General features: G+C 33.3%; 4 protein-coding genes across 4 annotated transcripts; 2 read left to right on the forward strand and 2 right to left on the reverse strand.

Moving 5' to 3' along the window:
- Positions 1 to 526: 526 nt before the first annotated feature.
- Positions 527 to 6,962, reverse strand: HELRODRAFT_112963 (hypothetical protein). The gene is made up of 8 exons (XM_009022746.1): positions 6,226 to 6,962; positions 5,615 to 5,785; positions 5,104 to 5,284; positions 4,487 to 4,603; positions 3,380 to 3,507; positions 2,892 to 3,051; positions 1,304 to 2,621; positions 527 to 1,133 (listed from the first exon to the last, which is right to left on the reverse strand). The coding sequence occupies exons 1-7, from the start codon at positions 6,753 to 6,755 to the stop codon at positions 2,304 to 2,306; spliced, it is 1,605 nt and encodes a 534-aa protein (XP_009020994.1). The 5' UTR covers positions 6,756 to 6,962; the 3' UTR covers positions 527 to 1,133; positions 1,304 to 2,303.
- A 3,431-nt stretch (positions 6,963 to 10,393) lies between these two features.
- HELRODRAFT_175314 (hypothetical protein) lies at positions 10,394 to 12,505 on the forward strand (the record flags this gene model as incomplete). The annotated part of the gene is made up of 6 exons (XM_009022747.1): positions 10,394 to 10,460; positions 10,666 to 10,783; positions 10,930 to 11,084; positions 11,392 to 11,521; positions 11,855 to 12,113; positions 12,416 to 12,505. 6 exons carry the CDS (start codon positions 10,394 to 10,396, stop codon positions 12,503 to 12,505), a joined length of 819 nt encoding a protein of 272 aa, XP_009020995.1.
- Positions 12,506 to 12,632: 127 nt separating this feature from the next.
- HELRODRAFT_112966 (hypothetical protein) lies at positions 12,633 to 15,477 on the reverse strand (the record flags this gene model as incomplete). Its single annotated transcript, XM_009022748.1, has 7 exons — positions 12,633 to 13,289; positions 13,460 to 13,568; positions 14,069 to 14,158; positions 14,310 to 14,373; positions 14,656 to 14,742; positions 14,965 to 15,061; positions 15,367 to 15,477. 7 exons carry the CDS (start codon positions 15,475 to 15,477, stop codon positions 13,236 to 13,238), a joined length of 612 nt encoding a protein of 203 aa, XP_009020996.1. The 3' UTR covers positions 12,633 to 13,235.
- A 4,916-nt stretch (positions 15,478 to 20,393) lies between these two features.
- On the forward strand, positions 20,394 to 21,541 carry HELRODRAFT_82443 (hypothetical protein; the record flags this gene model as incomplete). Its single annotated transcript, XM_009022749.1, has 3 exons — positions 20,394 to 20,481; positions 20,946 to 21,109; positions 21,404 to 21,541. Coding segments are annotated over 3 exons (390 nt in total), but the record flags the coding sequence as incomplete, so codon positions are not given.
- Between the last annotated feature and the right edge of the window lie 1,239 nt (positions 21,542 to 22,780).

The raw sequence follows: 22,780 nt of genomic DNA on the forward strand, positions 1-22,780 counted from the left end.
TCTTTATTAATAAATATTTCTCACTCATATTGTGAAATTGTATCAGTCAGTTGACAAGACAACAAATCATTCCGTCAAAATTCTGTTTGCGTTCGCTAGAGGCCTTTTGGATCCGGATTTTCATTCAATAACATTACATACTACTACTGCTGTTGCTACTTCTACAGCTGCTACTACACCTGCTACTACTACTACAGCTGCTGCTACTACTAAAGCTGCTACTAAACCTGCTACTTCTACAGCTGCTACTACTACTAAAGCTACTACTACACCTGCTACTACTACTACTACAGCTGCTACTACATTTGCTACTACCTTGTCGCCCATTGATGATAAAGATGATGATAGTGATGATGATGGTGATGATTATGACGGTGATGATGATGATGTCTTATTGTTATGAAACTAAGAGATACCGTCCTACAAGTGTAATCAAATGAAATTTTGGATATTTCTTTTTTAAATCAAGAGAACTTTTTGCAAAAGAAGTCTGCATTCGTTTAAACCGCTGAAAGACAACAACGCATTTGAAATGTCTACTAGGTTATTTTTTTAGTGTTTAATAATTCCATTTAAATAATATTTCCTTATCAGTTGCACGCGCAAACTAAGTTGAGTTAATTAATTAAGTTAATTAAGTTAATTAAGTTAAATAGAAAAAAGTGATGTATGCATGAACAAAAGGTAAACGAAAATAGTTTCAAATATAACCAATGTAGTTTGTACTTAAGAAGATTTTTTTTCAATTACCTGAATGAATGAATAGATGGATGAATGAATGAATGAACGAACAAACGAACGAACGAATGAATGAATGAACGAACGAACAAATGAATGAATACAAATGATTCTAAGCAAACAAAGTATACAGAGATTTAACGTAAAAACGAAACACTTGGGTATTAATTTTTAAAATAATAATAATAAAAAACATTAGTAATAATAATAATAAAATAATAATAACAATAGAAACAACAAGAATAACGATAATAATAACAAATTTGCCAACAATAATAATAACAAAAAAAACAGTCTTTTTACTTAAATGTATTTAAACAGTTACAAAAAATTATATATATATATATTATTACTGGTAAACCTACATTACTGGTAAACCTACATTACTGGTAAACCTACATTACTGGTAAACCTACATTACTGGTAAACCTATATTACTGGTAAACCTATATTACTGGTAAACCTACATTACTGGTAAACCTATATTACTGGTAAACCTATATTACTGTTAAACCTATATTACTGGTAAACCTACATTACTGGTAAACCTATATTACTGGTAAACCATTACCCGCCGTAGACCAGACGTACGTCCCGTCTCATCACGAGACTTGTCAGTAGCCTGCCTAAGGTTTAAGATCTGAAAACTCAATTATTGCAGCCAAGAAACGCAAATTGTGATGTCGAGACTAATAGTTAAGAACACAATGGTGTTATAATTATAATTAATAATTATAACTTATAAATATATATAAGTTATAATTTATAAATAAATAAATATATATAAATATATTACATAAGCTATTCAGTGTTAAAACCTTCTTATCAGTATATAAGATAAAAAAAAATATTGAAGACGACGACGATGATGGCTAATTTTTTTTGCGTGAAATAATAAAATAAATGAATGAATAATCCACAAGTGGATGAATGATTCACAAGTGGATGAATAATTTAATAAATAAAAGGTGAGAAAAATTATTTTAAAACATTCTCAAAATCTTGTTAAACTTCATTTAATTCAGCGGATTTAAAGTACATGCTACGTAATATTAAATTGTATTCGTGCGTAAAAATATGACAAAAAATACATACAGATAGATGTATGGATGGATTGTTTAGATGGATGGATGGATGAAAGAATGAATGAATGGATGAATGAATGGATGGGTGAGTGGATGAATGAATGGATAGACAGATGGACACAGATATATAAAGAGCAAAAAAACCGAAGTTTGTACATTTCAATAGAGTCAATCAATTGAATAAATTCACAATAAATTTTATTAAATTCTATTCACAAATTTTAAAAAAAATTAAGAAAGAAAAAGAAAAGTGGATCTATATTTTAATTTTAAAATATTAATTTAAAATAAAATTCAAAAATTCAAAATAGAAATAATTATAATATAGTTTCTGTACATAAATCATTCGTTTGTATATATACACATATTTGTATTAGTCTACGTGTGTGCGTACGTGTGTGCGTGTGTGTATGTGTGCGTGTGTGTATGTGTGTATAAATGTGTGTGTGTGTGTGTGTAATTGTATATCTATTTATATATTTACATATACTTGTTAATAGCAGGTCCCACACAAATAGGCACAGAAATATTATTACCATTATTATTACAGTAACTATTATTAATAATATTGTTATTATTAGTACTACCATTTGTGTAATTATTATTATTATTATTAATGACGTTGTTGTTGTTGTTAGTGTTGTTGTTGTCGTTGGATGGTGGGTATGCCCCGTAATGATAAATGTAGATTCTGTAATCTTTACTTGAGAGGACAATTGAACCGTCGCCCATGAGGGCCGTGTCGAAACATTGGGCATGTTTGACTCTACTCTCCAGGGCTCTTATAAGTTGCCCATCCTAGAAGTTTTAGAGTGGAGTGTGGTGTGATTTTGGTGTGTTTGTTGTGTGATTTTGGTCTTTTTTTGAGGTTATTTGGTGTGTTTGCGGTGTGTCTGACTTTAATTTTTGTAACAATTTGTGTGAGCTTTGACCAACCAGCCAGACGACTAACCAGCCATCTAATCAACCAACCAAACAACCAGCCAACCAACCAACTATCCAATCAACCAACCAACCGACCAGCCAACCAACGGGCCAACCGACCAACCAACCGATCAGCCAACCGACCTGAGTGAATAGTGTGACATTGAAGTTGTTATGATTATCTGCCACTACTACTTCCCCGGCCGAATTGATGCCAACTCCGATGGGATAATTTGTGATCCCTATCCCACCAATGGTACGAAGGAATGCTCCCTGGTAGTCAAAAACCACCACTCCGTGTCTCCTAGAAATCAGGTTTAAATTATTAGAGAAAGAAAATCAATACTGTTACTACTACTACTACTACTACCACTAAAACCACTACTGCAGTTACCACTACTACTACCACTAAAACACTACTGCATCTACCACTACTACTACTAAAACCACTACTGCAGCTACTACTACTACTGTTGATGCCGCTACTGTTGCTACTGCTACCACTACTACTACCGCTAAAACCACTACTGCTGCTTCTACTACCACTGCTGCTACTACCTTTACTACTAATCATACAACAATAACAACAAAGAATAATAATAAAAAGAACAATGATAAATTATTTTTCTCACCTATTATCGCTAATGAATATTTCCTCTTTGTCGTTAACTGCCACTCCATTCGGGAAGTTGACCTTCTTCTCCACGATAAACCTATTCAGGACGGATCCGGACGAGTTGAAGATCACTACTCTCATTACCTGGATGGTCATGATGATGATGATGGCGGTGGTGATGATGATGATGGTGATGATGACGATGATGATGACGATGATGACGATGATATTGCTGATGATTGCGATGTTGATAATGATGATGATGATGATGATAACTGATGATGATGACTGATGATGATGACTGATGGTGATGACTGATGGTGATGACGACGATGATGGAGTGATGCTGATGATGATACAATAGAATAGTAAAATAATAATGAAAACACCTTTTTTATTTTCATCGTAAAATCATGCATGGAATGGAAGAAACAATAATTGTCAATGATAATCAAAATTAAAAAAATATATATATTTTTAATTTTTAACTCTATTTTTGCAAAAGTTTGGTCATTTTAGTTCTCTCGTCGAAATATTTTTTACAATTTTTAGTTAAGGCACTATTAGAAGTATCTTTCTGTTTACTTTTTGTGTCTTTAAAGAAATAAATAAATAAATAAAATAAATATAATAAAATGTTATGAATTATTCTCAGAAGAATGCGTACCACGGGATCAGATTAGTCTTAAGTGATATTTTTATAATAATAATAATAAATAATGGGAGCTTTTTTAATTATCATCAAACCTCAAAATATAAAATCAATTATCATAAATATACTAAATGCTACAAAAAAATGCTACAAAAATTGTTCATCTATTGTTCCTATCACAGTATATTGTTCCTTGTACGATGAATTAATTACACACTTCGCTAAGTCATTTTTAAAATCGACTGGCCAAGTTAAATCAATTAAGGATAACCTAAAAGGATTAAAATAAACCGATTGGGCTAATTTCGAAAGTTTTATTCGTGACATTAAAACTTAAATAATCGTTTGACAAACCATTTTTGAGATCGTTCTTGTATTTTTCACGTTTGTAAAGCATAGATGTAGCGAATAATTATAATAATAATAATAATAATAATAATAATAATAATAATAATTAATATATTTTCCCACTTTGCATTCGATGACGATGATGCGTCCCAGTCTATCCACAGTGATGCCTCGCGGGTGTTGGAGTACGTGAGCCCCGAACCTTCTCACAAATCTGCCAGTCTCGTCGTAAACCCTGACCTGAATTGATTGATTGGTTTGGCTGGTTGGTTGATTGGATGGTTGTTAAGTTGGTTGATTGGTTTGGTTGGTTGTTTGGTTGTTTGACTGACTGGTTGTTTGGCTGGTTAGTTGGCTGGTTGGTTGTATGTTTGGTTGATTGGTTGTTTGGTTTGCTGGTTGGATGGTTGCTTGGTTGGTTGATTGATTGGTTGCTTGGTTGGTCGGTTGGTTGATTGGTTAAATGTTTATTGATTGGTAAACTAATTGGTTTATTGATTGATTGATTGTTTGGTTTGTTGATTGATTAAAATGTAGATGAATTGATTCAAATCCAGCAGGCGTTTCAGTTTATTATCCAACGCGTTATTTTCTATAACTTTGACTACGATATGTATCTGTCGAATATTGCAAATTCAAATAGAAGACAAAAGAATGGCGCTATATAAATTGCAGTGATCGATCGATTAGTTAGATCATTTTCATCACCATCATCTCCTCATCTTCCTCCTCCAACGAACTTGATGCGTAGGGCTTCTTTCAGTGACGTAGATGCACCCGGTGACCTTGTTAACGGCCAGCCTGTTGGGGTAGACAAGGTCACCCTCATTTTGAGACCCTCTGACGTCACCACTGCTCACACCACGTGTGGAATCCTGACCAATGATTCGGCGGAATGCTCCCGTGCTATCAAACACCTGAGTGTTTGTGTGAATGTGTGTGTTTGTGTGAATGTGTGTTTTTTGTGTATGTGTGTGTTTTTTGTGTATGTGTGTGTTTGTGCGTATGTGTGTGTTTTTTGTGTACGTGTGTGTTCATGTGTGTGTGTCTGTATTCGGTACGTGTGCAGAAGTATGTCCGTATTCCATTGTTTGCTTATTGCATGTGTCATCAGTATAAAACAAATAACGCACACAAAATAACACACACAAAGTAACACACATAGAACAACACGTACACACACACACGCAAACACTCACCAACACACACACACACACACACACACACACACACACACACACACACACTTGAATTCTATGGTTATTAGCATCTGCAACCAGAATTTCATTATCCCTACCAACGGCCACACCACTTGGCTCTGTAAAGAGGCCGGCTTCATTTCCATATTCGCCAAATTTGCAATGGTACTCCATTTTTATTCGCCTGAAGTCCGGGCCAATTTGAATCGTTGGAAGGATGGATCTAAGTTTGTTGTGGTGGTGTGTGATTTGTTGTTGATGTGTGGCTTGTTGTGGGTGTGTGGTTTGTTGTTGATGTGGTGCTTGTTGTGGGTGTGTGGTTTGTTGTTGATGTGGTGCTTGCCGTACTGATGTTGTTGTTGTGTTATGCTACATGCAGACTCACACAACCACATAAATAAACACACATACACAAACGCATAAATAAACACACATACACAAACGCATAAATTAACACACATACACAAACGCATAAACAAACACACATACACAAACGCATAAATTAACACACATACACAAACGCATAAACAAACACACATACACAAACGCATGAACAAACACACATACACAAACGCATAAATAAACACACATACACAACACACACACACTCATACATACACACACACACACACACACATACACACACACATACACAAACACCACCTCGCAATTTCCTCTTCCGTCATACCGGTACCAGCAATGCTCTCAACATTGAGGATGTTTTTGGCAGTGATGGAGAGGAGTGCCTGCGATTTGCCGGCCGATGGTTTGAGATCTCCACTACTGCTGCTGCTGTTGGCAATGGGCAAGTGGGGAGAGCGTATGTTACCGGTGAAAGATTGATTGTTTTGATGTCTGGGCGGTTTCACATACGTGTTGTTGCTGTTGTTGTTGCTGTTGTTGTAGTTGTTGTTGTAGTTGTTGCTGTAGTTTGGTTTGTTGGTCTGCTGCCCGCTGCTACCGATCGTTGTTTGTTGGCGCGCTGTTGTTGATGATGCCGTTGCAATAGACGAACGGCTGTTCAATAGATAAGATTTTTCGTTGCTAAAACTGCTGTTGTTGTTGTTGCTGTTGTTGTTGCTGTTGTTGTTGTTGCTTATGTCGTGGTTGCTGATACTGCCGCGATTCACGTAACTTCTGTCGCTGCTGTTTTTGATGTCACTGCTTACATTATTGTTGTTCTTCCCGTTCATTTGGCAGCTCAGCGGTGGTTGCTTGGAGACGTCGAAGTTGATGGAGTCGCTAGCTGAAATTCGCGACTCGTTGTAGATGCTGTTGTTGTCTGTCGCTTGCTTCAGGGAGCGCTCGTCAAAAATTTTCGAAGAGGAGTTTTTATCGTCAGATGGCAGACTAACCACCGCCCCGACAAAACCAAACGCGTTTCTGATCGTCGGTCGAACTGTTTGCTTGTTAGAGTGGAAGTTCAAGGCGTGCACCATTTCGGTCAGTTCCATGAAATCGGCTTTGTATGGCACAAGTTCGCTAATCTTTTGGCCAACGTCTCGCTTTAGGGTGATGAGTTTGGAGTTGAAGGGCAGAGGCAGAAGGGTTTCGATGAGGACGATGGCGTCATTCATCTCCGCCAAGCAGTCGTTCAAGTTCGTCTTCACCGTTTGCAGTCGAGAGTGTTTCGACGTGTAGCTCAGTTCCAGCTCGGCGTAGATTTCCTCGCGACGCTCCTGCAAGACCTGCTCGGATGGATGCCAGGTGATGTTTCATTCTCATCTTTTTATAATTGTTAATAAATAAGTTGATTGTAGTCTTTTAGCAACAAAATGTAACACAGAACAGCCTATGTGACAGGAAGTTTCAATTAAAAGTTCAATATTAATGTGCAAGTTGCTACGTTTGACAGAGCTGCGTTATGAAAAATGAAAAAATTTAACAAAAACAATTCTTAAAAAATATTTATTTGGCAGGCAACATGTCCGAGGATTAGTTTACCTGCAAAAAATAGACGTGTGTCTTTTCGACGAGCTTCAGCATATCTTCATATCTACCTTTCAACTGGTTCAACAACTTCCCAACGTTGGAGCTGCTCTCTTGCAGGTCGGCCAAATGTTTCCTTGTTTTGACCTCGCAGGCGAGAAGTGTTTCCCCCTGAAGATTCTGCAGCTCAGTGGTGGAGATGGTTTCGTGTTTGAGACAGCCACTCTCGACCACGCATCTGTCGCAGAGGGCTTGGTTGCACTGTTTGCAGTAGAGTTTGTAGAGGCGGTCCGCGTGCAGGCAGCACAACTCCTCGGGCATGGAGGAGGCTGGCGAATTGTCAGCACTGGCAGCTGCGGTCGTTTCGTTGTCGTCTTCTTCGTAGTTGTTGTCAATGTAGTCGAAATTGTTGTTGTCGGTTGAGATGTTGATGTTGCTGAGCTGGATGGGTTGCGGTGGGAATGTTGATGAATAATCGTTTTGTTGCGTCTGATACTGTTGATGTTGCACCAAGTGATTCTGTTGTTGCTGTTGTTGCTGTTGTTGTTGCATATACAATTGCTGCTGTTGCAAATGAAAGTGATGCTGCTGCGGTTGAATTTGTTGCTGGATTTGTTGCTGGATTTGTTGCTGAATTTGTTGCGGTGATAGTTGAGGCGGTTGAGCAACCAACAAATGAGATGCGATGCACATGTGGCACAAGAATAATTGACAGTGTTGACAGAAGTGAGGATCATCCCTATTACCGCACTGTTGGCAGAAATGTTTTATGTTGTTGTTGTTGTTGTCGTCAACGTTGTAGCTGATTTGTAAGTTGCTGTTGCTGGCTGGAGCAGAGTTGATATTACCATTGATGTAGAAGTTGTTGTTGCTGCTGCTGTGTCTGCTATCAGCGTTGTAGAAAGGACTGTAATATTCATAGTAAGCAACTTGTTCCACTGCTTCGTTTTGCTTCGTCTCAGGTGAATTATTTCTTTTATTAGAACTGTTGTTGTTGTTGTTGCTGTTGTTGTTGTTGTTGTTGTTGTTGTTGTTGCTGTTGTTGTTGTTGTTGTTGTTGTTGTTGTCGTTGATTTTGTTCTCGTTAGGACTGTTATTGGTAGACGAACGTTTGACGCGGTCACCATTTTTGTTGTCAACATTCTGCTTCTGTTGCGATTGGTTCGTTTTGTTGCTGTTGCTGTTGTGTTTGTTTTTACTTTTCTTGCTAACCTTGCACGAAGTTGGATGAGGTTTTTGAACAAGTGTTGCTGAAGTTGATGACGACGACGACGACGACAATGGCGAGGATGATGATGATGACGGGCTCGGAGTGGTCGTTGCAGTTGCTGCTGTAGCTGCCGACTGGGAAGACGGTGACGAGTCGCTACTTTCACTGCATCATCAACAAATTCGCCAAAAAATATTTTTGCATAATCCATGCAGGCATTGAAATCGATATTTAGTTAGAATATTTTGTTATTCGTATCGTTAAAAATAGAAAACTAATGTCGCATTTGCCCACAAGAGAAAAAATAATTTTTATATATTCGCCGAGAACTTCAGTCATTTAATTCAAATTTAGGAAAAAAAGTGCGTAAAAAACATTCAATAATTAAAATTTTAAAAATGAAAAATACCAATTTTTCGGAGAATTTGAACTTTGACACGCAGGGCACCCATCGTCGCCATTGTTATCGGAAATTTTTCTTTCATCTGTTTCCTCACTCTTCAAATATTTCACGTGACATGTTTTGCAAAACTTATGAGCACATCCCTCTGACGTAACGAGTGTGGGTGACGTCATTTGTTGCTCCGGGCACACGTCACCAGCTCCTTTGTCGTCCATGTTTTAGTATAGCTGGTTCGAAACTTGCTTTTATACGTGCAAATGAGATTAAAATAAATTTTTTTTATAAATGTTTGTATGGAGAAATGTTTTGTTTAATTTCACTTTAGCTTAAATTTAAAACAAATATTAGTTTTAAAGGCATTCCAATAAGCCAACCTTATATGCGAATTCAAAATTAAAATAATAAATATTAACTACGATAAATTAATTAATAAATTAATTAAAACCATTTAAATAAGTTTATATTATTTAATTTATTAATAAACAATTCTTTAAAATGAAGATATAATAGCCTGGTCTGTTAACTTGGTATTAACAATAGCTTTTTTGCTACTTAAACTTCGTAAAAGGCACTCCTATCATTATATAAATCTAGTTTTTCAGTTCATTAACATATATTGCTGTATTTTTCATATGTTATTACTATTTTTGCAGTTTTTTAACTGTTTTTCTTTAATAAAAACTTGTTTCTGTGCTAAATAAATTTTATTTTTTGTTCTCTACTCTTTTTCATAAAAATTGTTACCGTATCTTTGCATGTGCAGTCGATAATTAGTGATTAGATCCGGCGTGTATTCGAATCGTTTTGTATTTTAATTATTTACCATTTTATCTTTTCCAATTTTCAAAAAATTTGAAGGTAAATTTTTTTTAATATTGATTAAAATTCATTTGTTATTTTATATTACAAATTTTTGATCGCCTTATTAAAGAATTTTACACTCCGAAATGACTGCTAACGTTTTTATTTTATTTTTATTTAAAATTAAAATTTCAAAATTTAATTTTTATAGTTAGTAAGTAGGTCACTAGAGTTACGAATTGTGTAACTGTTAGTGCTTGTCAGGGATGTTAGAACGTCTTCTTAGTTTTAAAACATTTTGAGTGTTTTGTGTGTGTGTTTGTGTGTGCGTGCATCTGCATAAGACAAGTTGTGTAAGTGTGTGATTGATTGTATGTGTTTGTGTATACTGTATAATGTATCTCTATTCTATCTATCTATATTATATAGATTATATAGATAGATATATGTATTTTATAATTATATTTTTAAAATTTTTTAGTTCAGTCATGGGTGGTGGCAAAGGCAAAAAACGTTCAAGAGAAGAGGACGAGGAAGAAGTTGTTAAAATTAACAGTGAGTTTTATATTTTTCTTAATTTAGGTTTATTGATTAGTTGGATTTTGATTGGATTTATGAATAAATTTACGATAGTATCTTGTTTTTTTAATTAAATGAAATTTAAATCGTTATCTGAAATGTCAACTAATGTGATCCGACAAGTTTATTATTTTTTTAATTTATTAGAATTTAATCAAATTTCAACTCTACTTTTTTTAAGAGTCAACAAGTTTGTTTCTTGCCTGTCGAGATTTTATGGGTGTGACAGCCCAACAACTGAAGGAATTGGTGGAAAAACATGGCTTCCCTGTGACAGCTGTCAACAAAATTGATAAAAAGTAATTCAATCTTTGTGTGTGTTTCTGTGTGTGAGTGTGTTCATGGTCAGATCAAAGAACTCTTTATAAATGAAATGAAACATTTAAAAATATTTTTTCATCATCAATTCTCTTCTCACCAATTTACTACATCAATTCACCATTAGGAAGTTTGGTTTTGTAGACATCGGATCAGAAGATAAGTTAAATGAACTTTGCTCTAAGCTAAAAGGACAGATGTTTAAAAATTCCGTCATCGTGGCCGATAGAGTCAAAGAGAATAAAGAAGTTGAGAAGAATAAAGAATCACAACCTGTAGAATGTTCGTTGTTGTATCATGATGTTATTGGTATCTTGATATTATATATATCTTTCTCCGTTTTCTCTTCTAGGTTCTGATTTAGTTTTGTTTTCTTTTGTTGATATTTGTAACTTCTGTAGTAAATGGTTATGAATCGTTAAATCTTTTCAAGTGTAATGAATATTTTTCTTGTGATAACAATTCAAATCTTGTAAAATTTTATATTAGAAAGTAAATATTGGCCTAGTTTCTGTAATTATAATTATTTAATAATTTTTTTAACTTAGATCTGAATAATTTGATGAATAATTTACCCCAACCAACACAGCAATATCACTCCTCGATCGACTTCTCTGCGTCAAGGGACTCACAAAATTTGTTAGCAAGAAAACGCTGGTTGATGTCTTCAAGAAATCCGAATCTGTGGTTATCCCTAGTTCGAAGGGGAATGCCCTGAGGTGTCACTTTTATTTATTTTTTTGTTTTTCTACTAATTCATTTTAACCTTGTGATATAATTACTTTTGCCTATTTTCTAAAAATTTTTTATAAGTCTCCATCTGATTTACTACGAATTCTTTCCAGATTCTCTCTGAACCAAATACGTTATTTAGTTTGTCTGGATTCACTCATTGTTTTTTTACATAGATGTGTGCCCTTAACTGCTCACATCTTGATGATTTTTAATTTTTATTCACTATTCCCTGATTTTCTGTATTCACCAATTCTTAATTCATTAATTCCTGACTCACTAATTTCTTAACTCACTAACAAACTGACCAACCCCACCAGAGATGCGCTAATCATTTTCCACAAGCCTGAGGAAGTCTCTAGAGCCATAAAAGAGTACCAAGGCTGGGAGCTGGGTGGAGAAAAGCTGAAGCTGGAGAGGTTGATCTCTGTGGCATCCAACGAAAATGACCTCACCATAAATGACGTCATCAATAATAATGATAATAAAAGTAATAATAACAATGATGTTGATGGTGGGAAGAAGAAGAATAAGAAAAATAAGTCAGCCACCGCCACAAATGATGATGATGATGATGTCGTTAGTGATTTTGATGATGATCTAGCTGATAACACAGCTCAGCAGGCTGGAACGAACAAAAAAAGCTTAAAAAATGGTTGGCTTAGCTATCCGTTTTTTTTCTATAATTTTAACGATTTATTTAAGGATCTTTCAATTTTTCTGTGTCAGATGAATGCTTGGTTGATTCAATTTTATTTCAAACGAATAATCTAGTATCGTAATGTGTAACTGTTTCAATACAATGTGTCATTGTCATAAATACAGTTATAAGTTTAATTATTTCTTTATAAATATTTTCAGCAAAACAAAAAAACAAACAGAAGAAAATTCCAAAGCCAGATAAGATGGAGGAAGATGAAGATGTTTCTAAGGAGGCTACTGAGCCTTTGAAGAAAAAAATAAAAAAATAATTTCATTTCTTTAATTTTTTTAATCATTATTTTAATTAGCAACTCTAATTACAGTTAATTATCATTTAGTTTTGTTGTTAATGTGTAATAAGCGTTCTCGATGTAGAAAGAAATAAAACAACAATGGCTTACGAAATCTTTTTTCAAATATAATGTAAAAAGTATTTGATAAAAATTAAAGTAAAATAAGGATGGGTAGCGGTTGATTTGTAATACCTTAAAAATGTGTATCTACAGACAAATTTAAAAATGTCTGGAATCTGTATCTACAGCTGAATTTACTTAAAAGTTTCTTGTAGGAGTCTGAATGTTATATATAGAAACTTACTTTCATAGAAAATGTGGTACGGATAATCTTTGACCTTCAGCGAATTCAACTGCACACGCATGCAAAATAACTTGAGTGTGTGCCCGTACGTGAATGTACGCGAGTTTGCACGCATACGTGTTGATTGTTCAACGTAATGGTAGTACTTACAAATGTCTGTGTGTGTGTGTGTGTATGTACATTGTTGAGTTGGAGCAAACGAACAAACATTTTTGTTCAGTTAAGAATAAGTTCTAAATTGTATCACAACAACAACAACACACGTTTAGACGACATTCTCCCCGAGATCGGGTGCTCGAAATGTTATCACAGATGAATTTTTTTAACTAAACCCAACAACAGTATTAGCAACAGTATGTAATGATGACAGCAGTAATAATAATAATAAATGTCAATTTTCTTTTATGTCCCCGCCCACCAAGATAACAACCCTAATCCGGGGTCACTAATTGAGGCCTGGGGGTGTTGGAAAATTAGATCTATGAATAAGTTAACTAATTAGTATGTGTGTGTGTGTGTGTGTGTTTGCATGTGTGTGTGAATGAGTGTGTGTTTGGATGTGTGTGTATGTATCTGTATGTATGTTTGAAGTTGGCAATGAATTATTAAAATTGTGAGAAAAATACCACAATTGAGTATGGGGCGACATTTGCATCTGTAGGCTGTTGGATTGTTGTAGGGTTAGCTAGTGTGGATGGTGTCTTGTCAACAAACATCTCATCTATAACTTTGAATCTGTATGTTTGTTTGTATGTATGTGTGTATGCATGTATGTTTGTTTGTATGTATGTATGTCCATACAATATAGCCCATACAATAATTACCATTGTAATAATAATCAACAACAACAACAGCACACGTTTAGACGACATTTTCCCCGAGATCGGGGGTTGCCGTTTGGCTACCTATGATGAAACCGAAATACCCCTCGACGCCATTCTGCCGGATACTGAGGGCCATTGTCACTTCTGTCATCATAAGTAATAATTTATTTGGCTAATTTTTACGCAGGACGCCCTTCCTTACGCAACCACAGTTATAAGCGGTGGGCCTAACCTTTGATGATCCAACATCACTCACAAGACAGTGAGGGTCAGTTTAATGTCATAACCAGGACATCATTGTAATAATAATCATTAATATAAATAATAATCATTAATATAATATAATCCTTATATTTGTAATAATAATCATTAATATAAATAATTAACAATATTTCTGAGTGACGGCCTGACCTAATTTCTTCTCCATGCTCGATAATTAGGTCATGTTTTTTTCCATCTTCCATTTCGTACTCCCAGGCCCAGAGTTGACTGGCTTCGATACTTTGGAATAATTAAAAATAAATAATTTTGTACCATAAGAATATTATATTTCAACAAGTTATAATAAATAAAAAATATATTCATATATATAATTATTAATTAATATTTTAGAATAATACTATAATTAATTTTAAATAATAAAAAAGCTAACAATCTATTAGGAATAGGGAGAGAATCAGCAGGGATGAAGATGTCATCGAAGAAGCCTAGTGTCACTAGAAAAGTTGTTAAAAACTATCTTATTTATTACTTCATTTATTTATTTAATTATATATTTATTTATTTAATATAAAATTACAAGCAATGTGATCCATCAAAATAAGTAAAATGTGTTTACAAAATGATAATTTTAAAATATATGAAAAATATAGATATCTAGAATCGTATATTATAGCATATAGTTGACATATATACTAACTGATGTTGAATACATAATAATGATTGCTAATATGTTAATTTATGTTAATTTATGTTAATTCATTAGGCAGAAAACCAACCATTGACTCCTTCGGATGATGAATTTTTTATTTTTCCTGTTAGGATCTCATCAACGAATGGCCTAAAAACCACGAACCTGAACTCAACTGTAGGAGAGTTCATTAATTATATGACTAGAAATAATAATGAATTTAAAACACATATATACACACATAAACACACATAAAACCAACACAACACTACTTTCACACACACGGTACACGATAAGCAAAAATCACAATAAATAAATAATGTTTAAATCGATAATAATTTTGTGAAATGTTTTTGAAACACCAATGAACATATGAACATGAACATGTTATACACACCAATGGTGTGAGATGAACCATCGCCAGGAAATATATAGCTATCTTTCATTTTGGTCACGTCCCACAAAGCTATGCACAGGCCAACATTGTGAACAATCTATATGATGAATCAACAAAATCACATTATTATAGAAATATAAATTATAATTTATTTTATAATAATTAATATTATTTTCAAGTAATTATCCATGAATAAAATAAAAACACAAATCAATACAAATACATTTCAAATTGTAATTTGAGAAATAATTTTTGCATTTAAGAATTTTAACTTTTTAAAATTGAACTTAAAAAACTTAAACTTTTAAAATTAAACTTTTTAACTTTTTTGAAATTGAAAATTCTCTACTCTAATTAACAGTACAGCTAGGCATGGGACATTAGCATAATAAACACACAAACCTTGTTGGCGTATTTTTTATTCAAAGTCGTTACAATAGACTTTTGAATTTTTTCCCCAAAAAATCTCGGATGAACCTTCACAGTGTCACGTAATTCGGCCAAAAGGAACATTGTCATACACGGTACTTATTTTAATTCGGAGATTTTTGACAGGCTATTGGGCGATAAAATAAATCAACAAAAACTTAAAACACCAATAAACAAAAGTAAATTTTAATAACTGAGCTCAAAATACTAGTATAATTAGTTTTGTCTTTTTAAATAAATATAGTAAATTTTTTAAAACAAAATTATGTTTTTTATTATTTATTAAAATTTAAAGTTTTTATACAAAATTGAAAAATTTGACAACTTTTACTTATAAATCATATATCTCCATTTAATTGCTTGCTGTTTCATTATAATGCTATTGCGGTGGCTCGTTTGTTAGTTTCAAATTTTAAATAAAATTAATCATAAAAATATTTAAAATAATTTAAATTAATTGGACGAATTAATGATCGCGTTAAATATATATTTTTTTGATTAATTGATCTTTTTGTCGGATCTAGTTTTTATTTTAAAACCGATTTTTTTAAGTTAGGAGTTAGTTAGAAAGTTAGACTTTTCCTTTTTTTAGAGAACCTTTTTTAATTAAAGTATGATTATTTAAATGCAATTAATAAATGAATAATTAATTAAAATATTAATATTAACTTGATAATTGAGTAAATTTGTAATGGAGGGAAGATTGTTGTTTTCCCCAGATCCTTTCCTAAGACAGGTAAGAAAACTGGTTTAAGACTTTAAGTTTTTATTTAAAAAAAATTATTAAAGATCAGAAATACAATATGAATTAATTAATTTTTAAAATATAAAATTAAATAACATAAATTTTTTATCATTTTAATTAAGCAATTTGTTATTTTTAATTGTATTCTTAATAATGTTTTATTACAAAATAAAATTTAATTTTTAAATACATTAAATCTGAATTTAATCATAATTTAATTTTTATGTGTTAATCACAGTATTATAAATTTTAATATTATATAATTTTAATATTTGTTAATTTATTTATTAATTTTTAAAGAAATGGCAGGGCTACAAAGTTGGTATGTGTTCTATAAAAGGTCCATTTTTGAACATCAAAGAGAAGAATGGATTCCTGGTCAGCCAGTTTTTTTTTCATTTTCACACACTCTTCCTCTCTCTCTCTCTCTCATTCTCTCACCACTTTCTCTCTCTCTCTCTCTCTCTCTTGCCATTGTCATCACATTAAAATATCTGAATTCTTATTGTCATTAAATACTTTTTTTCAAAAACATTTCATCTGATATTTATTTTTGGTTAGTATGATGCTAATAATTTGCAAGATTTTAAATTATGTTAGAAGTTTGAATTTGTAAGATTTTAGAGGTTTGATCAATCAATTAAAATTCAATTATTTTTAAAATTCTTTGTCAGCAGAGGTAATTTTATTCAAGGTTAATTAAATATTTAATATTTTTTCTAAATCTTTTCTTTATAAACAATCAAATTGAATATTTAATATTTTTCTAAATCTTTTTTTATACAATTTTTTTCTAAAAATCTGTTTCCTATAACTTTATTCCAAATTTCTTTCAATTTCCAAGATGCCATCTACTGAGGAATATTCCATCCCACTGGAGGGGTGTATAGTTCAAATGGTACAGCACCCGAAGAAACATTTATTCGAGGTTGTGACGTCTGCTGGGTCCAAATATAACTTCATTTCTAACTCAACTTCTGACGTTGAAAAATGGATTGTTGCTATAAAGGAGTCCCAGAGTTATGATTTTTTGGTTGGTTGTTTTTGTAATTTTTTTTATTGTTTTCGGTTCATTTCATTCTAAGTTAATAATTTTTTAATAATAAAACCTTTAATAACATGAACTAAAGTTCAATTTCTAGAAAAATATAACATGGATGTAAAAAAATACCAAACCAAGACAATGTAGCTATGCAAAGAATGAATATAAAATTTTTTTTCCTGTTGTGTCTTTGCAGTTCAATGTAATCAATTAGTTCTGGTTACATTTGAAGAATGTTTTTTCTCCTTGTTGTTTTTTGTTTTTTTAGTTGTTGTTGTTAATTATACTGTTAATTTATAGTTTTTTTTTATTTTATTCATTCTTTTAGTCATTCTTCTATTCTTACTTTCATTTATTCATTTGTCTAAATCGTTATTCATTCATCTATTTATTCATCAAATCAATCAATCATTCAATCAAATCAACCAATCAATCACTCATTCATTTGATAATAATTTCTTGCAATGTTACACAGAGTCATAGATAAGCCTTTTGATTGAAGTTATAGTACCTATCAATTATGTTTTATTGCTTTTTTTTAAGTTTGTGTGTGTGTGCGTATGTGCGTGCGTATGTGTGCGTGCATGTGTGTGCGCGTATGTGTGTGCGTATGTGTGTTTGTGCGCGTGTATATAAATGTTTATGTGTCTGTTAAATATGTAAATGTGTGCATCTGATGTATAGTATGATTATATAATGCAATTTAATTCATGGCTTCTAGACGTATCAATCGTTTGATTCTTTCTTCATGAGTGTTTGAAGGACTGAATGAACGAACTAACGAACGAACGAACGAATGAATGATTGAATGAATGAACGAACGAATTGATGAACGAATGAATGAATGAACGAATGAACGAACGAACGAATGAATGAATGAACGGATAATTAAACGAACGAATGAGCGAATGATGATTTTTCTTACTTCAATAAAACCTTTCCTCCAATCAACAGTACAGCAACAACAACAACAACTGTGATGTTAACAATCACCTTCATCATCAGCAACACCATCATCATAACGTGATGGTGAATGCTTCATCATCAGTCTGGTTAGAACAACAACAACAACAACAAAGAGTCTTGTCATATTCAGAAGATCTAGCCAGGAAGGCCACTAAGAATAATAAAAATAATAACAATAAAAATAATAATAATAATAGTGCTTTAAGCTTAGTAGGTCGTAAAAAAAGTAGGGAATAAATTATATCATTCATGCAAAAAAATGTGTGTGCGTGTGTTTGTGTGTGTGTGTGTTTGTGTGCGTGTGTTAGCTTGTGTGTGGGTGTTCGTGCGCGTGCGTGCGTGTGTGTGTGTTTATCATGTAATCAATCAATCATCTCAGTGAATGGATGGATACATTTTGTTTACTTTGAAAAACGTTTAACCTATCTGCTGGAGCTCTGTGTTTTAAATGATTCTTTTACTCTCTTTCTCTGCCTGTCTGTCTCTTTCTCTCTCCCTTTTTTTCATCCTTTTTTTCTTTCATTTTTTTCTTTCTCTCTCTTTTTCTATCACTCTTTCAACCACTTACAAACACATACACATGACCACACAATATTGATTATTAAATCGGCAATGGACATTGACGACGATGATGATGATGATGATGTTAATGATGATGAAGACGATGATGATGAGGATGATGATGAATACATATTTATATTTATAAAAACACTATGGATCATCATGATCATGCAATGAATGAATGAATGATTGATTGAATGAATGAATGAATGAATGAATAAATGAATGAATAAATAAATAGATAAATGAGTGAATGAATGAATGAATGAATGAAGTAATAAAATATATAATGATAAGATTATTGGTATGCTGTTACAAAGTGTTTTTTATGATAATTCGCTATTACTACTACAACTTCGTCTGCTGCTTCTATTACTACTACTACCACTACTGCTTCTACTAATGCTACTTCTCCTACTGCTTCTTCTACTACTATAATTAGTTGTTGTTATTAACAATAACAATTATGACAATAATAACTAGATTAATAATTATAACAATAATAACTATATTAACAATAATAATAATAACTATATTAATAATAATTATAATTATAATAATAATAAATAACCGAATTACAGCCAAGGAGTCAAATAAGTCCAAAAAGAGCAGCAATGGGGGTAGCAGATTGTTTGATGGAGTGGTGCAGAGGTGCGGGTCGTTCAATCTGACGCCAACATTTTTTGTGGGGAACTTTGGGGTGCCTCTGCAGTTCTGCAGGCAGTCTATTTATCATAAGGTTGTTCGTTCGTTCGGTCATTCGTTTGTTTATTTGTTCGTTCGTTCATTTATTTATTTGTCTGGGAAAACTTTGGGGATTTGGTTATTGGCTCATTTTTTTTTATTTATCTGTTCGTTCTATCATTCACACTTAATTCATTTTTCATCATTATTGTAGTTTCTTTTTCCGAATAGTTATAATCTTGCTAACCAACTAATCAACCAACCAACCATCTTACCAACCAACCAACCAACCATCTTACCAATCAACCAACTGACTGACCAATCAGCACGTGCCTTTATTAGTGGTGGTCTGCACGAAGATCATAGAGAAGAGGGGCATAGATAACCAGGGTTTGTACAGAGTCCCTGGGAATTCTACTCTAGTCAATTCTCTCTGTCATGAGTTAACAGTGAGTTTGTGTGCTTGTGTATGTGCGTGCGTGTATGTATGTATGTGTGTGCGTGTGTGTATATGTATGTGTGTGCGTGTGTATGTGCGTGCGTGCGAGCGTGTGTGTGTGTGTGTGTGATTTTTTCATTATACCGAACCCTCTTGTGTGGTATATCACCATCATTATCGTACATCATCATCACCATCATACATCGCCATCGTCATCATCACCATACATCGTCATACATCATCATCACCATACATCATCATCACCATACATCATCATCACCATACATCATCATCACCATACATCATCATTATCATCATACATCATCATCACACATCATTATCATCATCATACATCACCATGACCATACATCGTCATCATCATCATACATCATCATCACGTTACATCACCGTCATCACCATACATCGTCATCATCACCATACATCACCTTCATCACCATACATCATCGTCGTACATCACCATCGTCGTACAGATATCAAACGAGATAAACGTCAAATACAATATCACTGATGACGATGACGACGACGATGAGGATGATGGTGATGAAGATGAGAGATGGGCTGATGTTAATGTCGTCAGTAGCTTGCTGAAACTTTTCTTTAGGAAACTGCCAGAGCCACTTATAACTACCTGTACGTTGATTGGCTGGCTGTTTTGTTCTGATTGGTTGGTTCATTGATAAATTGATTGATTGATTGATTGATCAATTGATTGATCGATTGATTAGTCAAACATTCATTCATTTATTCATTCATTCATTCATTCATTCATACATTCATTCATTCATTCACTCATTCATTTATCATCGAGTCATTCGTTTATTGACTTTAATTAATTCCATTAACCCATTCAACTAACACATTACAGTCTACATATTATAATTAACATATTATAATCAGCACATCATAATTAGCATATTACAATCGGCATATCCTAATTAGCATGTTATAATTAGCATATTATAATCGCACAGCCCTGTACACATTACAGTCTACATATTATAATTAACATATTATAATCAGCACATCATAATTAGCATATTACAATCGGCATATCCTAATTAGCATATTATAATTAGCATATTATAATCGCACAGCCCTGTACAGGCCGGCCATAGACGCGATACGGCACACGACAGAGGTCGATAGGGTCAGAGAGCTTAAAAAAATTCTCCACAAACTGCCCGTCCACCATTTTGAAACTTTCAAGTATCTCTCCAGGCACCTTAAAAGAGTTGCTCTGAAGGGTGATAGTAATAAAGTGGGGGGCTTTTTTGTTTTTTAGTACGGAAATAAAACGCAAATGTATTTTAAATGTATGTTGTGTGTGTGTGTGTGTGTGTGTGTGTGTGTGTGTGTGCGCGTGTATGTGTGTGTATATGTGTGTATGTGTTAGTGTGCGTATGTATGTATGTATGTAAAAATGTATTTTATGTATTTATTGCCTTATTAAATAAATGATATATAAATATATTTGTTTTTGGCCAAAAAAATTTTAAAAATCAGACTTAAAAGAATGAAAATAAATAAAAAAATGCGCTTAATTTTTAACCAGATGACGGCCAACAACATATCTATAGTTTTTGGGCCCACCTTAATTTGTTCTCGCGAGGAGCATGATGTAAACAGTCTAATCGTCGACATGCCTGATCAGTGCAGAGTTGTCGAAGCCTGTATCAATCATGTTAGTTGAGTGGCTGGTTTGATTGGTTGGTTGGCTGATTGGTCCTTGATTTGATTGATTGGCTGATTGGTCAAAGTAATTTATAGGCTGATTTGATTGGTTGTCAGATTGATTGAAAAGATTGGATGGTTGATGTTGATGGATTGATTGACTGACCGAGAGATTGGATGGTTGGTTTGATTGGTTGACAGATTAACTGAAAAGATTGGATGGTTGATTTTATTGGTTGACTGAGAGATTGGATAGTTGATTTGATTGGTTGGCTGGTTGGCCAAGAGAGATGATGATTTAGTTGTCAGTAGATTGATCACTTGAATGATTGATTGTTCGGTTGATTTACACTCACTTATCAAACGTATATAATTCTAATTATCATAATTTATTATAATTTAGTAGCGGTAGATATAGTGAACTTGTTTCATTGCTGATGTATGTCAATTCAGATGCTAAACAATGTAGCAAGAAAATGTTTGAAATGTGAAGCCAAAATACATTTACAGGTTGAGAATTTATTCTCAGTTGATGTCGATACAAAGGTTGAAATTAATGGAGTCAGTGATCCTACTAAAGGTCATTGCACTTTCTTATATCATTAATTAAGTTTAATTGGTTAATTAGATCATTTAATAGTTGATTGATTTTAATTAGTTAATTAGATAATTTAATGGTTGATTGATTTGGTTAACGTAATTTTTTTAATCAAATGTATTTTTTTTTTGTTCTTATTTTCATCGTTTCATTGCTAGATGGTTGGTTATCTTTAAGAAAAGATTACTTGACACACGCACACACACATGCACACACACACACACGAACACACATACACACGCGCGCACACATTCACACATACACTAATCATTATTCTCTTAATCTTGGACTGAATGAGCAATTATTTGAAAGCATTTAAACACTCCTTTTGGATATTTTCTATTTATTTATGATAATTTTTAACTGTAAATTTTTAATCAATCTATCGTTTGCAGACACTCTTACAGAAAAATCTGAAGATGATGGCTCCCTTGCGGATGGAGGTCCTAACGTGGTTTTTGGTGTCAGTTCCGAAGACCTCCCGAATGAACTCCCGAAAGTTTCCAGCGACGTTCATCTCGAGCAGCTCTGCAACTTCCAAGCGTCGTCAACGATCGTCACCAAATTTTCATCGTCCACTTTCTTGGAGTCTCACTTCGGTAGCGATACAACTGATCGCCTCAACGTCCAGTCCGCCCCACAGTCCCGCGGTCCATCGCC

The sequence above is a fragment of the Helobdella robusta genome (genome assembly GCF_000326865.2).
Source record: "Helobdella robusta unplaced genomic scaffold HELROscaffold_33, whole genome shotgun sequence".
NCBI classification, from domain to species: Eukaryota; Metazoa; Annelida; class Clitellata; order Rhynchobdellida; family Glossiphoniidae; genus Helobdella; species Helobdella robusta.

What these genes read in the sequence shown, in the direction of transcription:
- HELRODRAFT_112963 (XM_009022746.1), bottom strand. Translation starts at nt 6,755, where the DNA reads ATGAACGGGAAGAACAACAATAATGTAAGCAGTGACATCAAAAACAGC. An exon ending in GATGCTAATAACCATAGAAT is followed by an intron (nt 5,285 to 5,614) that starts TCAAGTGTGTGT and finishes TCACACAAACAC; the next exon opens with TCAGGTGTTTGATAGCACGG. An exon ending in TCATCGTCATCGAATGCAAA is followed by an intron (nt 3,508 to 4,486) that starts GTGGGAAAATAT and finishes ATGACCATCCAG; the next exon opens with GTAATGAGAGTAGTGATCTT.